This window comes from Nelumbo nucifera, chromosome 8 (genome assembly GCF_055504915.1).
Source record: "Nelumbo nucifera cultivar China Antique chromosome 8, China Antique-T2T, whole genome shotgun sequence".
NCBI lineage: Eukaryota > Viridiplantae > Streptophyta > Magnoliopsida > Proteales > Nelumbonaceae > Nelumbo > Nelumbo nucifera.
In genome coordinates, this window is record NC_142656.1 from 41149571 (window position 1) to 41166707 (window position 17137).

General features: G+C 41.3%; 1 protein-coding gene across 1 annotated transcript; it reads left to right on the plus strand.

Moving 5' to 3' along the window:
* The first annotated feature begins 400 nt into the window (after positions 1 to 400).
* Positions 401 to 16817, plus strand: LOC148789934 (uncharacterized). Its single transcript, XM_088893819.1, has 4 exons — positions 401 to 801; positions 14919 to 15108; positions 15534 to 16656; positions 16732 to 16817. The coding sequence occupies exons 1-4, from the start codon at positions 401 to 403 to the stop codon at positions 16815 to 16817; spliced, it is 1800 nt and encodes a 599-aa protein (XP_088749945.1).
* Positions 16818 to 17137: the final 320 nt, after the last annotated feature.

Consider the following 17137-nt stretch of genomic DNA (forward strand, 5'->3'; position numbering starts at 1 on the left):
TTGAGTTTCTTGAGTTGCTTGGTGATCTCTTGGATCTTGGAGTGAGTGATGCTAGAGCTGCTTCACTGCCCTCTTTAATTTCAGTATTTAATTTTCCCACTCAGTAATATTATCCATTTGGCTAAGAGATTACTGTTAGCTCCCTGTGGGATTCGACCTAGTACCACTTTTACTGCAAATATCTTATTGTGGGACTAGTACTAATTTTGAGGGCTTCGACAACCCATCAAAATTTTGGCGCCATTGCCGGGGAGCTATTTTAATTTCTTAGCTTCGTGCCTTCTGTTTGTGCTTACCTCTTTTGTTTTAGGACTCGTTCTTCTCAAAAAGGTGAACTAGAATATATTCCTGAAATTGAGAAGACAAAACACTTTAGGCGGCTTGGCAATTGATCTCCAACATGGCTGAGAACTCTCAACAATTTGGAGCAAGAACAAATGGAGCTATCAGACGTGTTAATGAGGTAAGCTATTCTAATCTGGAAACTCAAATTTCTGATCTAACTGCTTTGGTTCATCAATTGGTTGTAGGGCAATTAAAAATGATTGCAGTTTGTGGCATATGCACAATTCCTGGGCATCCTATGGACATGTGCCCATTATCGCGAGATGATTCAATGCAACAAGTCAATGCTGTAGGAGGATTTCCTGGCCAACCTCAACACAAATATGATCCCTATTCTAACTATTACAAACCTGGGTGGAGGGATCATCCCGATTTGAACTATGGAAATCAAGGAGAGCCACAAACAACCTCCAATTCCAGCACTTACCCAAGCCCAAAATCAACCCTCAAGTTCAGGTATGTCTTTAGATGAAATAGTTAAGGCTCTAGCAATTAACACTCAACAATTCCAATAGGAAACAAGGGCCAGCATCTAGAACTTAGGGAACCAAATCATCCAACTTGCTACTTCTATTAGCAAGTTGGAGGCACAAACTTCTGGAAAACTATCATCATAGACGGTGGTCAATCCCAAGGAGAATGCTAGTGCAATGGTGCTAAGAAGTAGGAAGGGATTGCAGTCACAGCTTGCTTCGCCAAGGAAGTGGATGAAGAGCAGAAAGAAGAGGAAGAACAAGATCCACCTGAGAGTTCCAATAAGGAAATTTTTGAAGAAGAAGATATGAATGAGGAGCTCGAATTGAGTGCACAATTGGATATAAAGGAAGAGTTAGATTCGTCTTGTGCGCATTCCATTTTTTCTATAGATATTACTGACTCTTTAGTGGAACAAACTTTTGAACTAGATGATGAAGACACACTGAAAGTTGCACTTAACAATGGGCCTGAACAATTACAACAAGCAGAAAAGGAGTTTGTGTTGAATCTTGAATTGCAAAATTCGACTTTTGAGTTGGAATCTTTTAAAACTATAACTCTTAGTTTACCTCCAGCTCACACAAAACTCCTTCCATCTATTTTGCAGGCCCCTATTCCAAATTTGAACCCGCCCATGATGGATGGAAGAGGAGCACACCGAAAGCTGCGACCACGAGAGTTAGAGGATCCATGATAAGGAAGTTGTTTTTCCTTTTTCTTTTTGTTTTTACATTTCTAGTTTAGTTTTTCTACCCTTTCTTTGCATTTAACCTCACATTGGGGACAATGTAAGTTTTAAGTGTGGGGGAGGGGATTTAGGTTGTGTTTTAAAATTTGACTTAGGTCGTGTTTTTCTGCATTTGCGTTAAAAAAAAATCAAAACCTCAACTCTTTTGAAATCAATTGAAGCAATGTTCTAGGAAAATTCTTGTGAACCTAATAATGAGGTACGATCAAGGAGTACATGACTTATCTGAAGCCATTTCCAGTTAAACTAGTCCTAAATTCCGGTTTAAGTAAATAGGGTAAATACTTCATCATTGCTACAATTGGTAGGATGGAGCATAAAATGCACCTACCGGTCAAGTAATCCGATGGTAGCATGGAGCATAAAATGCACCTACCAGCCAAGTCATCTAATAGTAGGATGGAGCATAAAATGCACCTACTAGCAAACAATTCAAGTAGTAGGATGGAGCATAAAATGCACCTACTGACCAAATAATCCAAAAGTGAGATGGAGCATAAAATGCACTCACTTCTTCAGAGAAAAGAAAATAAAAAAGAAAATAAAAAAAAGAGAGAAGAGAAAAAGGTTTTCCCTGATTTACTACCTGGTTTGCAGTAGCAAAAATTGGATTGACTAATGAATGAGTCGTGTATGACTTGGTTGTGTTGATATAACGGTTTGCAATAGTTAACCTAGAATATTTGTGGATAAAGATGAAGGAGAGTTGAGTTTAAAAATCGGTAGGATAGTTAGTTTTATTTTTGTTTGAATTTTGTCTTCCCGAGGACGGGCAAAGTTTAAGTGTGGGGGGATTTGATGAGACCAAAAAGAACCCTATTTTTATCCCCTAATATTCACTCTTTTACATTAATTTAGCACTTAAATGGACTCATTACTCTTTTATTTTGATTCAGGGCAAGAAAGAAGGTAATTGGAAGAAAACAGGGCAGTTCGGATGGTTTTACATAGTTTCGGCAACAGTCAGAAATCTTGGACAATTCAAGAGGCATCAGAAAGATGAAAGAAAGGCCCACAACTTTTATGTTTTGGGTTGTGACAGATTCGGTCCACACTGAAGACGAAACCGGGACCGAAGTCAGAGCAAGTTCGCAGCAAAGCCCATTTCACAACTGAAGCCCAATTCACAGAAGAGCCTTGTAGCAGCCCAACTCGAATTCAAGAATGAAGAGTCCTATCAGATTTAAAGTTCAATTGTAATCCTAAAAAGATAAGAGAATGAGATTACTAGATAGGATAGGATAGAAGTAGATCAGATTAGGACTTTCTAATTTTAAAAGTTAATCTCCTAAAAGGAGTTGGAGATCCAAGAGATCACCAAGCAACTCAAGCTACCAAGAGAGCAGTTCGGCCATAGAGAAGAATCTCATAGAGGGTTTGAAGATCATGAGTAGCTAAACTTCTCTTTTCCGGTTCAAGGGGGGAGGTTCGATTGAGTCATTGTGAGGTTCTGTATTTAATTTTAAGTTCTTGTTTTCTAAGTCAAGTATTCATTGATTCTTGTGCATATTTTCATTGGATGTTAATGTTAATTAGTCTGACAAACTGAATTAATGTTGATTTTCCTACTGTTATCCATGATTTCGGTGATCCGTACTTGTCACGAATAGTGGTACAAGTAGCAATTAGGTTAATATCTTTTTGGGTCAATTGTTTGTGACATCCTTTGACCAATGTATTGACATGGTTTAACCTAAGGGAATCGATGGAACAAGATTCGATAATTGCAGCTATCTCAATTATTGTTGTTTTGGTTTAACTGTTTTCACAAAGCTTAATGCTATCACTAATTGATATGGAATGCTATCGTACCCAGTCAATTAGTGATAAGTGTTGATCGAATGCTGGGTTTGGTCAGCTGATTTAGGAAAACACAAGGTTTTTTATGGCTATCCTAATAAATCTAAGTTTAAATGCTTGAATTGCAAGATTACCAGGGATACCTATGATCGATGGCCAATTGGCTAAACCGAACCCTTGAACCAGAATTCAGTAAGACTAATTTCTCTTGTTTGTTTAAGTTTGCTATTTCTTCTTTTAATCAGAGTATTTAATTTTCCCACTCAGTAATATTATCCATTCGGCTAAGAGATTACTGTTAGCTCCCTATGGGATTTGACCTAGTACCACTTTTACTGCAAATATCTTATTGTGGGACTAGTACTAATTTTGAGGACTTCGACAACCCATCACTGTAGTAGCATACCGTGACTATGAGATTTGGCAAATGGATGTCAAAACTGCGTTCTTGAATGGAGATCTTACTGTAGATATCTATATGCAGCAGCTGCAAGGCTTCGTAGTTGCGGGTTAGGAACACATAGTATGTAAACTGAATCGATCCATATATGGACTTAAGCAAGCTTCTAGGAGTTGGAACATCCGATTTGACTCTACTGTCAAAATGTTTGACTTTGAGCAGAATCCAAATTAGCCCTATGTTTACAGGAAAACCAGTGGGGACAAGGTTACGTTCTTGGTTCTGTATGTAGACGACATTCTACTCATTGGGAATGATGTAGGAATGTTGACTACGGTGAAAGTATGGCTTTCACAGCAATTCTCCATGAAAGATCTTGGAGAAGCCTCCTATATACTGGGTCTTCGACTCTATAGAGATTGATCAAAGCGGATAATAGGATTATCCCAATCTGCTTACATTGACAAAATTGTCAAGAGATACAGCATGGATAACTCCAAGAAGGGAAATGTTCCTTTCAGGCACGAAGTCACTCTCTCCAAGAAGATGTCTCCCAAGACCTTTGACGAGATTGAGGGCATGAAGGACGTTCCCTATGCCTCATCCGTAGGGAGCATCATGTATGCCATGTTGTGCAATCGTCCGGACATTGCTCAGGTAGTGAGTGTGGTAAGCAAATTTCAGGCTAACCCAGGGCAGGAGCACTGGACTGCTGTGAAAAACATACTGAAGTACCTCCAAAGGACAAAAGATCCAAGGACTGCTGGTATTCGATGGTAGTTCACTACACATCCAGAGGTATACTGATGCGAATTTCCAATCGGATCCAAATGATAGAAAGTCTACATCTGGGTATGTTTTCACAATAGGATCGTGTGTTGTTTGCTGGAAAAGTAACAAACAGGGGTCCATGACAAACTCCACAACCGAAGCTGAATACATTGCCGCAAGTGAAGCTGCCAAGGAAGCCGTGTTGATGAAGAAGTTCATTCACGAATAGGGAGTAGTTCCATCCAGCACATCATCCATCCCGTTGTTGTGTGACAACAATGGAGCGATTGCTCAGGCTAAGGAGCCACGAGCCCACTCGAAATCGAAGCACATCGAGAGGAAGTACCACGTACTGTGGGAGATTGTTGGTAGAGGGGATGTCCTGATTCAGAAGGTAGCGTCAGCGGAGAATGTTGCAGACCCATTGACTAAGCCACTGACACAGAAAGTGTTTGAGAAACACGTGGAAAGTATGGGACTCTGACTTGTACAAGATTGGACCTAAGTGCAAGTGGGAGCTGTTAGACAGTTGTATGCCCTTAACTCAAATCAGAATGATGTACTTATGAATTTATTATAAATGAAAAAAGTACATATTTGATTCATGTTCCTGTGGTATGTTTCTGTGTAATACCCTTAAACTGGACACTTATGAGACTCGTGCTAGTTTAGAATGTTCACAGCCGTTGGATAAGTCTGGGGAGATTTGTCCTACCAAGGCTGACACTGGTGTGCTGCCAAATGTTGGGGTTGCCTATCTCAGCCGCCTGGGTGCGACCCAAGGTACAAGCAGTGTAGAATTAATTGAATCTTTGAACCAGACCAGATTTCCAGTATTGCCCTGGACCTTGGAGATTGATGGGCAAAACTGGAAAGTTACACTTGACCCCTAGACTCGATTATGATACTACACTAGGTGTCGGATTGGGCTGTCTTTGATATGCCAATCAGTGAGATCCTTAGTGGGGGTCAAAACCTGGGTATGTTGGGATAGTCTGAGAATTCATCTGAGTGGGTGATCATAGTGACAGGATCAGCCCCTTTGTCGGACAAAGGTAATGATCGGGGATGCACTCTCTCTGATGGAAACCAAGACTACCAGCAGCCGATTTCAATCATTGAGATTTGTTTTGCAAAATATATTTTATATGAGATATAAAAGTATATATATTACGATTTATAATTGTTTGCAAAAGGTTTTAATTCCCGGGATCCATGTGAGCAGAGAGTGCAACACTGTTCCTTGCAGCCGAGGGAGAGGTCCTCTCTTGTTGGGCAGTGTTTGATCATTATGGGCTGAGAGGTTAAGTGTAAGACCATTGAGGGTAATACCTGATGGGCTAATCTTGCATCTGCCCACAGTCCCTGGGTGTTACAAGGTGGCTTGGCCCAGGGACCACTTAGGGTAAGTGTTGGGCCCATAGAGCCCATGTGATGGGTTTTAGTGGGCGCACTGTCCATAACAGTGTACTCGGCCAGGCCTTGTAACAAAGGCTGGGTTATACCCATGTGGCTAATGTGTAGATCAATGTTTGGGTCCCATGCCATACAAGGAAGCCCAACTGAGCAGTAGTTTGGAAGGCTAAGTGAGTGCATAACCATATTGGGCCTAAAGCCCATTTCGAACTGGGCTGATTTGATCAGTTAAATAAGAAGCGAATTCTGAGATTAGATTAGCAGATAGGATTGGGTCTTAACCCTATCCACTCAGAGAGTCCGGATCTGAATGTGATTAAGATCTGAAAACTTCCTAATGGGATTAGGAGGGGGCTGATCTAATCTGCAGATAAGATAAGGGTTTACCCTTATCACTTAAAGGGAATTCTGATCCAAATATGATTTGGATCAGCAACTCCTAATAGGATTAGGAGCTGATCCCTTTAAGATTAGAAAAGGAGGAGGGGGCGGCAGCCTTTAGAATAAACATATTCACATCCTCTTCAGAGCTGAAATCATAGAAGAGAGAATTCAGCATCATTGCGCTAAATCTCTGTTGCCGCCTCCTTCCTGCCACCGCCACATCTACCAATTCATTCTCCTCTTATCAGTAGGTGATCAAGATAAGATCTTGATATCAGTCCTTTGTGGAAGGCAGATAGGAAGTAGTGCTCATGTGCCATCCAGCTGATTCTTGTGAAGGATCCGGTTCTTGTGAAGAATGCTACTGATTCTGCTCAATCCTGCACTGTGCCATCTTCAGTGGGAGCTGTTTTTGGTTCCTTCCTTGTATCATGTATATCCCTTACCTACTGCTTTTGTTCAGATCAGGTTCAGTTCATGGTTCAAGATTGATCCTTGAAAAATATGATTTTTCTAAAATAGGGAATACGATTCCCAGTAGGATGGAGAGAAATTTTTGAAATTCTCCCATTCTATTCCGCAAGATTTGGGCGTCCATACGATGGATATCTCCTCCCTTCAGTTTCCACACGGAACGAATGTTAGACAGTTGTATGCCCTTAGCTCCAATCATTTTGATGTACTTATGACATTTATTGTAAATGAATAAAGTGCATATTAGATTCATGTTCTTGTGGTGTGTTTCTATGTAATACCCTTAAATTTGACACTTAATGTGACTCGTGTTAGTTTTGAATGTTCACAGCCGTTGGAGAAGTCTGGGCAGATTTATCCTACTAAGGCTGACCCTGGTGTGCTGCCAAGTGTTGGGGTAGCCTGCCTCAGCTACCAGGGTGAGACCCAAAGCACATGTAGTGTAGGATTACTTGAAACCTTGAACCGGGCCAGATTTCCAATATTGCCCTGGACCTTGGAGAATAGTAGGCAAAACTGGAAAGTTACACCTAACCCCTAGACTTGATTATGATACTGCACTAGGTGTCAAATTGGGTTGTCTTTGATATAACAATCAGTGAGGTCATTAGAGGGCGTCAAAACCTGGGTATTTTGGGACAGTCTAAGAATTCTTCTGAGTGGGTGATCTTAGTGACAGGATCAGCCCCTTTGTCGGACAAAGGTAATGATCGGGGATGCACTCTCTCTGATGGAAACCAAGACTGCCGGCAGCTGATTTCAAACGTTGAGATTTGTTTTGAAAAATATATTTTATATGAGATATAAAATAATATATATGTTACGGTTTATAATTGTTTGCAAAAGGTTTTAATTCACGGGATCCATGTGAGCAGAGAGTGCATCACTGTTCCTTGCAGCCGAGGGAGAGGTCCTCTCTTGTCGGACAGTGTATGATCATTATGGGCTGAGAGGTTAAGTGTAATACCATTGAGGGTAATACCAGATGGGAAAATCTTGCATTTGCCCACAGTCCCTGGGTGTTACAAGGTGGCTTGGCCCAGGGACCACTTAATGTAAGTGTTGGGCCCATAGAGTCCATGTGATGGGCTCAAGGGGTTCACTGGGCTTTCTAGTGAATTCAGCTAGAACTTGTAACAAAGGCTTGGCCGAAACCTTATGGCTGATGTGCAGATCAATGCTTGGGTCCCACGCCATACAAGGAAGCCCAACTGGGCAGCAATTTGGAAGACTAAGTGAGCACATACTATTAATGGGCCTAAAGCCCATTTCGAACTGGGCTGATTTGATCAGTTAAAGAAGGGGCGAATCTGAGATTAGATTAGCAGATAGGATAGGGTCTTACCCTATCAACTCAGAGAGTCCAAATCTGAATACAGATTCAGATCTGGAAACCTCCTAATCAGATTAGGAGAGGACTGATCTAATCAGCAGATAAGATAAGGATTTATCCATATCTCTTAAGGGGAATTAAGATCCAAATATGATTTGGATCAGCAACTCCTAATGGGATTAGGAGCTGATCCCTTTAAGGTTATAAAAGGAAAAGGGGGCGGAAACTATAGAAGATCAATCACATTCGAAATTCAGAGAGAGAACACAACACCCAGTGAGATTGAGTTGCTTTCTCCTTGCCACCTCCTTCCTGCTGCCGCCATTAGTGCCAGTTCGATTTCTTGTTTCTTGCAGGAGTGATCAAGATTGGATCTTGATATCAATCTTTGGAGAAAGGCTGATCTGAAGGTGTACTCACTGGCTCCAGCGAATTCTTGTGAAGGGTTCGGTTCGTTGGACGAACATTGTTGATTCAACTCCATCCTACACTGCGCCATCTTTAGTGGGAGCAGTTTTTGGTTCCTTCCTTGGGCGTGAACACCTCCATTGGGAGATACTGTTTCTCTGTATCAGGTATATCCCTCTCCTACTTCTGATTTCAAATTTGGTTCGGTTTATGTTTCAAGATTGATCCTTGAAAATCCAGATTTTCTAAAATAGGCAATGTGACTCCAAGATGAGGGGAGAGGAAATTTTTGAAATTTCACCCAACCTACCTATAGGGTTCGGCCATCCATATGATGGATCTCTCATCCCTTTCAGTGGTATCAGAGCAAGGTTCAAATCTTGGACTGAATTGATGCAGATCTGAACCTGCGCAAATGGGCAAAAGGCGTTCTACCTGATTTGCGCAGATTATGGTTTTATCTGGAAAATAGGTTCGCAGATAGAGGATTGATAATTAATGAAGAGTTTAATTCGGCCCATATAGCTTTTCCTGCTAAAATCCCACTTTTGCGGGAAAAGCTATATGGGCCAAACTGCTTAACACTAATTCGGCCCATATACCTAGATAATGTTAATTGCTAATGTTATGGATTAAAATGGGCTTTAATTTTGGGCCTTACAGATATTTAGTTGGTTGGATCAATTTATCCCTGCATGTGATGTATGGATGTGTGATGTGCAATGTTCATGGGCTATAAGTTCTTGGCCCATGCAGATTCGACAGTGGCTCTTGCGCACACTAAGGCTGAATGCACATCATTGCCATGGTGTCCCTAAAGATCATTGGATAATCTCCCTCTATGGTGGGCCCCACATCTCCTAAAGAGGATATGTGGGGAACCCTAAACCCATCCTGGTGTATTGACTCTAGGGCTTAAACTCATGCGTGTAACTCACTGCAGGGGTTCAAGGTAAGCAGAAGGCTGAGTGAAGGAGAAGTAATGCTTTACTTGGGGGCTTCTGCAAGTGTTGCAGCTACAGCTATAGGAACCGTAGAGTTAATTTTTAGAGAAGGAATAATTGAACTCAAAGATTGTCTTTTTGTACAGAATTTAAGAAGAAATTTGATTTTTGTCTCAAAACTGTGTGCTGATGGTTATTCTGTCTTCTTAAGTAATACGATTATTATTAAAAGAAACAACAGATTCATCGCATACGGGGAACTGGAGAACGGTCTCTATGCTCTACATCCTTCTCTAAAAACTAACATAGCCGAAACTACGCTGGCTGATATCCCCAAGAAAAGGATCCGTGATATAGTTAATCCCACGTGCCTATGGCATTACCGACTTGGCCATATCGGTGTTGACCATATCACAAGGTTGGTAAATGATGGTCCTTGGATTTTCTAACTGTAGAAGATCTTCCCACTTGTGAGCATTGCCTTCAAGGTAAGATGGCAAAACGACCATTTAATGGTAAGCCTGAAAGACGTGTAGGCATGCTTGACCATATACATAGTGATGTATGTGGTCCCCTGAGTGTTAGGACTCGTAACCAGCATGTGTATTCATTACATTTACCGATGACTATTCTCGGTATGGTTGCGTGTACCTAATTAGACACAAGTCCGAATCCTTTGAAAAGTTCAAGGAGTTTAGACAAGAGGTCGAGAAACAGTTAGGGAGAGAAATTATGGCCCTTTGATCAGATCGAGGTGGCGAGCATCTCTCTGACGAATTCAGGGACTACTTGAAGGTCAACGGGATAGTATCACAGTTAACTCCTCCTGCTACACCACAGCTTAATGGTGTTTCAGAGAGGAGGAATAGGACCTTATTGGATATGGTCCGGTCACTTCTTGTACACTCAGAGTTACCCACATCCTTTTGGGGTTATGCATTACAGACTATGATTCATGTGCTGAATCAGGTTCCAACCAAATCGGTTCTGAATACTCCATACGAACTTTGGACCGGAAAGAAACCAAGTGTCAGACACTTGAAGATTTGGGGTTGTCCTGTGCACATTAAAAGAACGAGTGCGGACAAATTAGAATCGAAGACCAGTCGCTGCCTATTTGTAGGCTACCCCAAGGGCTCTGTGGGTTACCTATTCTATGACCCAAATGAGCAAAAGGTGTTCTGCAGCCGAAATGCACAATTCTTGGAGACTGATTATATCCTTGACTCACACCGTCAGGAAACAGTTCTTGATGAGGAGAGCTCGGGGTCAATGGGAGGTGTCCCACAGCTTCTAGGTATTAACCAACCTAGAAGATCTACCCAGGTGTCCAGGCCACCAGTCCGTTTTGGTTATGACCAGGTGACGGGTTGTCGAAGCCCTCAAAATTTTTACTAGTCCCACAATAAAATATTTGCAGCAAAAGTGGTTCTAGGTCGAATCCCACAGGGAGCAAATCAGTAATCTCTTAGCCGAATGGATAAAGTAATTGTGTGGGAAAATTTAATAACTAAAATTAAATGAATAACAAACTAAACAAACAAGAGAAAATCAGTCTTACCGAATTCTGGTTCAAGGGTTCGGGTTGAATCGATTGACCATCGATCCTAGGTACATTTCAGCATTCTTGCAATTCAAGCATTTAACCTTAGATTTATTAGGATAGCCATAATAAACCTTGTGTTTTCCTAACTCAGTTGACCAAACCCAGCATTCGATCAACACTTATCACCACTCAATTGGGTACGATAGCGTTCCATGTTAAACAATGATAGCATTAAGATTTGTGAAAATAGTTAAACCAAAATAACAGTAATTGAGATAGCTGCAATTAATGAATTTTGTTCCATCCATTCCTTTAGGTTGAACCATGTTAAAACATTGGTCAAAGGCTGTCACGAACAATTGACCCAAAAAGATATCAATCTAATTGCTACTTGTACCATTATTCGTGACAATTACGGATCACCGAAATCATGGATAGCAATAGGAAGATCAACATTAATTCAGTTTGTCAAACTAATTAACATCAACATCCAATAAAAATATGCACAAGAATCAATGAATACTTGAATTAAAAAGCAAGAAAATAAATTAACTATAGAACCTCACAATGACACAATCGAACCTCCCCCCTTGAACCAAAAAAAGAAGCTTAGCTACTCATGATCTGCGCAATCTCCATGCCTTTCTTCTCCATAGCCGAACTGCTTTCTTGAGCTTCTTGGCCTCTTGATGATCTCTTGGATCTTGGAATGAGTGATGCTAGAGCTGGTTCGCCCCCCTCTTTATATAGCCAAAGGAGAGGGCTGTTTTCCAACTCCTTCTAGGAGATCATCTTATCTTTAGGGAGTCTTGATCTTCTTTGAACTAATCCTATCCTATCTCTTATCTAATCCCCAACCTTCTTATCCTTATAGGATTGCATTCAAAGTTTAGATCTAATAAGACTCTCTCCCTCTTGGGAGATTACATTCGAATTAGGACTCTAGACTCTTGCATCCGAGTTGGGCTTCTCTGCTACTTGGGCTGCTTCTAGGTTCTTCTACGAGTTGGGCTTCAGCTGTTAAATGGGCCTGGCTGCGAATTTGCTCCAACTTCGGGCCCGGCTTCGTACTCGATGCGGGCCGAATCAGTCAAAACCCAAAATAGTAAAGTTGTGGGCCTTTCTTTCTTTTTTCTAATGCTTCTTGAATTGCCCAATTCGGAGTCCGGAACTATGAGTTAGGCCTAGATCACTGACTGTCGCCGAAACTGTGCAAAATCACCCGAATTGGCCTGTTTCCTTCCAATTGCCTTCTTTATTGCCCTGAATCGAAATACAAGAGTAATGAGTGCATTTAAGTGCTAAAGTAGTGTAAAAAGGATGAAATTAAGGGGACAAAATAAGGTTCTTCTAAGTCTCATCACCAGGATAGTTACCTGGTGGAAGCCTTGACTAGTGAGGGGGATCCCATGACTTATGTGAAATCTATGTTGGACATAGATTCCCTGAAGTGGGTAGATGCCATGAGAGCTGAGATGGACTCAATGGAGACCAATGCAAGTGGGAGCTATTAGACAATTGTATGCCCTTAGCTCCAATCAGTTTGATGTACTTATGACATTTATTGTAAATGAATAAAGTGCATATTAGATTCATGTTCTTGTGATGTGTTTCTGTGTAATACCCTTAAAATGGACACTTAATGTGACTCGTGTTAGTTTAGAATGTTCACAGCCATTGGATAAGTCTGGGCAGATTTATCCAGCTAAGGCTGACACTAGTGTGCTGCCAAGGTGAGACCCAAATTACATGCAGTGTAGGATTAGATGAAACCTTGAACCGGACCAGATTTCTAGTATTGCCCTGGACCTTGGAGATTAGTGGGCAAAACTGGAATATAAAACCTGACCCCTAGACTCGATTATGATACTGCACTAGGTGTCGGATTGGGTTGTCTTTGATATGCCAATCAGTGAGATCCTTAGAGGGGTCAAAACCTAGGTATGTTGGGATAGTCTGACAGGACCAGCCACTTTGTCAGACAAAGGTAATGATTGGGGATGCACTCTCTCTGATGGAAACCAAGACTGCCAGTAGCCGATTTCAATCATTGATATTTGTTTTGTAAAATATATTTTATATGAGATATAAAAGTGTATATATGTTACGGTTTCAAATTGTCTGCAACAGGTTTTAATTCCCGGGATCAATGTGAGCAGAGGGTGCAGCACTGTTCCTTGCAGCCGAGGGAGAGGTCCTCTCTTGTCGGGCAGTGTATGATCATTACGGGCTGAGAGGTTAAGTGTAAGACCATTGAGGGTAATACCCGGTGGGCTAATCTTGCATCTGCCCACAGTCCCTGGATGTTACAAGTTGGCTTGGCCCAAGGATCACTTAATGTAAGTGTTGGCCCCATAGAGTCCATGTGATGGGCACCAGGGGTTCACTGGGCTTTCCAATGAATTCGGCTAGGCCTTGTAACAAAGGCTAGGCCAAACCCTTGTGGTTTATGTGTAAATCAATGCTTGGGTCTCACGCCATAAGTAGAGAGTGCAACACTGCTCCTTGCAGCCGAGGGAGAGGTCCTCTCTTGTCGGGCAGTGTATGATCATTATGGGATGAGAGGTTAAGTGTAAGACCATTGAGGATAATACCTGATGGGCTGATCTTGCATCTGCCCACAGTCCCTGGGTGTTACAAGGTGGCTTGGCCCAGGGATCACTTAGGGTAAGTGTTGGGCCCATAGAGCCCATTTGATGGGTTTCAGGGGGTGCACTGTCCATAACAGTGTATTCGGCCAAGCCTTGTAACAAAGGCTGGGCCGAACCCTTATGGCTGATGTGCAGATCAATGCTTGGGTCCCACGCCATACAAGGAAGCCCAACTAGGCAGCAGTTTGGAAGACTAAGTGAGCACATACTATTAATGGGCCTAAAGCCCATTTGGAACTAGGCTGATTTGATCAGTTAATGAAGGGGCGAATCTGAGATTAGATTAGCAGATAGGATAGGGTCTTACCCTATCAACTAAGAGAGTCCAAATCTGAATACAGATTCAGATCTGGAAACCTCCTAATCAGATTAGGAGAGGACTGATCTAATATGCAGATAAGATAAGGATTTATCCATATCTCTTAAGGGGAATTTAGATCCAAATATGATTTGGATCAGCAACTCCTAATGGGATTCGGAGCTGATCCCTTTAAGGTTATAAAAGGAAAAGGGGGCGGCAGCTATAGAAGATCAATCACATTCGAAATTCAGAGAGAGAACACAACATCCAGTGAGACTGAGTTGTTTTCTCCTTGCCGCCTCCTTCCTACTACCGCCATTAGTGCCAGTTCAATTTCCTGTTTCTAGCAGGAGTGATCAAGATTGGATCTTGATATCAGTCTTTGGAGAAAGGCTGATCTAAAGGTGTACTCACTGCCTCCAGCGAATTCTTGTGAAGGGTTCGGTTCGTTGGATGAACATTGTTGATTCTATTCCATCCTACACTGCGCCATCTTCAATGGGAGCAGTTTTTGGTTCCTTCCTTGGGCGTGAACACCTCCATTGGGAGATACTGTTTCTTTGTATCAGGTATATCCCTCTCCTTCTTCTGGTTTCAGATCTGGTTCGGTTTATATTTCAAGATTGATCCTTGAAAATCCAAATTTTCTAAAACAGGGAATGTGATTCCCAGATGAGGGGAGAGGAAATTTTTGAAATTTCGCCCAACCTACCTACAGGGTTCGGCCATCCATATGATGGATCTCTCATCCCATTCAATGAAATGAAGAGGCTATTCTTAGATAAGTACTTCCCAGTTTCAAGGGCGGCCAACATCAGAAAGGAAATCTGTAGTGTAAGGCCGTACAACTGGGAGTCCCTACATGAATACTGGGAACGTTTTAAGAAATTATGTGCAATCTGCCCCCATCATCAAATCAGCAAGCAGCTACAGATCCAGTATTTCAATGAGGGTCTTCAACCCACTGATATGAGCATGATTGATGCTGCTAGTGGAGGAGCTTTAGTAGATAAAACTCTCGATGCTGTGAGAAATCTGATTGCAAATATGGCGGCCAACTCTCAACAGTTCGACTATAGGCTCAACCCTCCATCGAAGCATGCTAATGAGGTAAATATCTCTTCCCTAGAACAACAAATTGCAAGCCTGACTTCTCTTGTTCGTCAAATGGCTGTAGGTAACATGCAAACGGTAAAGGCTTGAGGGATATGTTTGGTAGTAGGGTATCCAACTGATATGTGCCCAACTCTTCAAGAGGAGCTCGTTGTGTAAGTAAATGCATCAGGTGGTTTTCTAGGGAAACCGCAAAGGAAATATGATCCCTATTCAAACACGTATAATCCGGGATGGAGGGATCATCCCGATCTAAGCTATGAGAATCCACAGAACCACCCAAGTTTCCCGCAATATCATCCAACTTTCCAGCAATATCAGCCGCACCCCCTAGACAATAGCCAACCCAAACTTCTTATTCAGGTATGTCTTTAGAGGATATTGTCAAATCTCTTGCCACTAACACTTTGCAATTTTAGCAGGAGACAAGGGCCAGTATCCAATGTTTGGACAATCAGATGGGCCAGATGGTGACCGCAATTAATCAGTTAGAGGCGCAAAGTTTGGGGAAATTACCCTCTCAAACGGTTGTGAATCCAAGAGAAAATGTAAGTGCAATCGTTTTGAGAAGTGATGAAGAGGTTGAAACTCCAGCAAAGGCAGCCCCTACATCGTCGAATCAAGAAAAGGAGAAAGACATCATTCCCGATGATGATGAAGTACCTAAGCGTAAGTTTCCGCCTCTTTCTAATTATAAACCGGTACCTCCTTTTCCTAATGCTTTAGCAGGTTCTAGAAAAGATGAGCAATATAAAGATTTTTATGAGACTTTTTGTAGATGTGAGGCAAATATTCCCCTTTTTAGTGCTCTTAAACAAGTACCTCATTATGCTAAATTCCTGAAAGAATTGTGTACACATAAAAGGAAACAGAAACTGAAAGGATGTGAGAAGGTGAGAGTAGGGGAGAATGTTTCTGCAGTCATTAAAAAACTCCCTACAAAGTGCGAATATCCGGGTTTGTTCACTATCCCTTGCATGATAGGTAACACTAGAATTGAGAAGGCCATGTTAAACTTAGGAGCTTCTGTTAATGTCATGTCATATTCTATATATGCTTCTTTGAAACTTGGACCTTTAAATAAAACTGGTGTTGTGATTCAATTAGTTGAAAGATCTAATGCCTATCCTAAGGGTGTGGTTGAGGATGTTATTGTAAATGTAAATGATTTGGTTTTTCCTGCTGATTTTTATGTGCTTGATATGGATAATGGTGATCAAACCACTCCTATTTTGCTAGGAAGACCATTTTTAAAAACATCCAAGACTAAGATAGATGCTTATAGTGGCACACTCACCATGGAATTTGATGGTAAGTTTATTAAGTTTAATATTTATGATGCCATGAAATATCTTGCTGATAATAATCCTGTTTATTCTATTGACGTGATTGACTCTTTAGCACAGGAAGTTTTTGAACTTGATGGGAAGGATGGATTGGAGATTGCCATTAGTAAGCATCCTAAGAAAGAGGAGTTAACCTTGTGTTCTAAATTGCAGGAAACTGTTGCAGTGTTGAATGGTTCTCCAGAGCTACAACAGTCAGGTAATGCTCCTTATATTATGTTGTTGATCTCTGATAGGAGACCTTTACCCTCTGTTTTGCAGGCCGCTATTCCAGATTTGAACCCACCCATGGTAGATGAAAGGGGAGAACACCGGAAGTTGCAACTACAAGAGTTAGAGGATCCAGTTTATGATGATTAAAAATAGGGAAGTTTGTTTTTCTTTTTCTTCTTGTTTTTGCATTTATAGTTTATTTATTTCCACCTTTTCATTGCATTTTACCTTACATTGGGGACAATGTAAGTTTTAAGTGTGGGGGAGGGGATTTAGGTTAGAATTTAGGTTGCATTTTAAAATTTGATTTAGGTTGTGTTTTTCTACATATGCTTTGAAAAAAAAAAAACTCAACTCTCTAGAAATCAATTGAAACAATATTCTGGGAAAATTCTTATGAACCTAGTAATGAGGTGCGATGATGGAACTCACGACTTATCTGGGAAAATAGGGTAAATATTTTTACC

Coding starts and splice junctions, on each gene's coding strand:
- LOC148789934 (XM_088893819.1), top strand. CDS start 401: ATGGCTGAGAACTCTCAACAATTTGGAGCAAGAACAAATGGAGCTATC. Junction 802..14,918: donor AAATCAACCCTCAAGTTCAG/GTATGTCTTTAG, acceptor TCATCAAATCAG/CAAGCAGCTACAGATCCAGT. Junction 16,657..16,731: donor TCCAGAGCTACAACAGTCAG/GTAATGCTCCTT, acceptor CCGCTATTCCAG/ATTTGAACCCACCCATGGTA.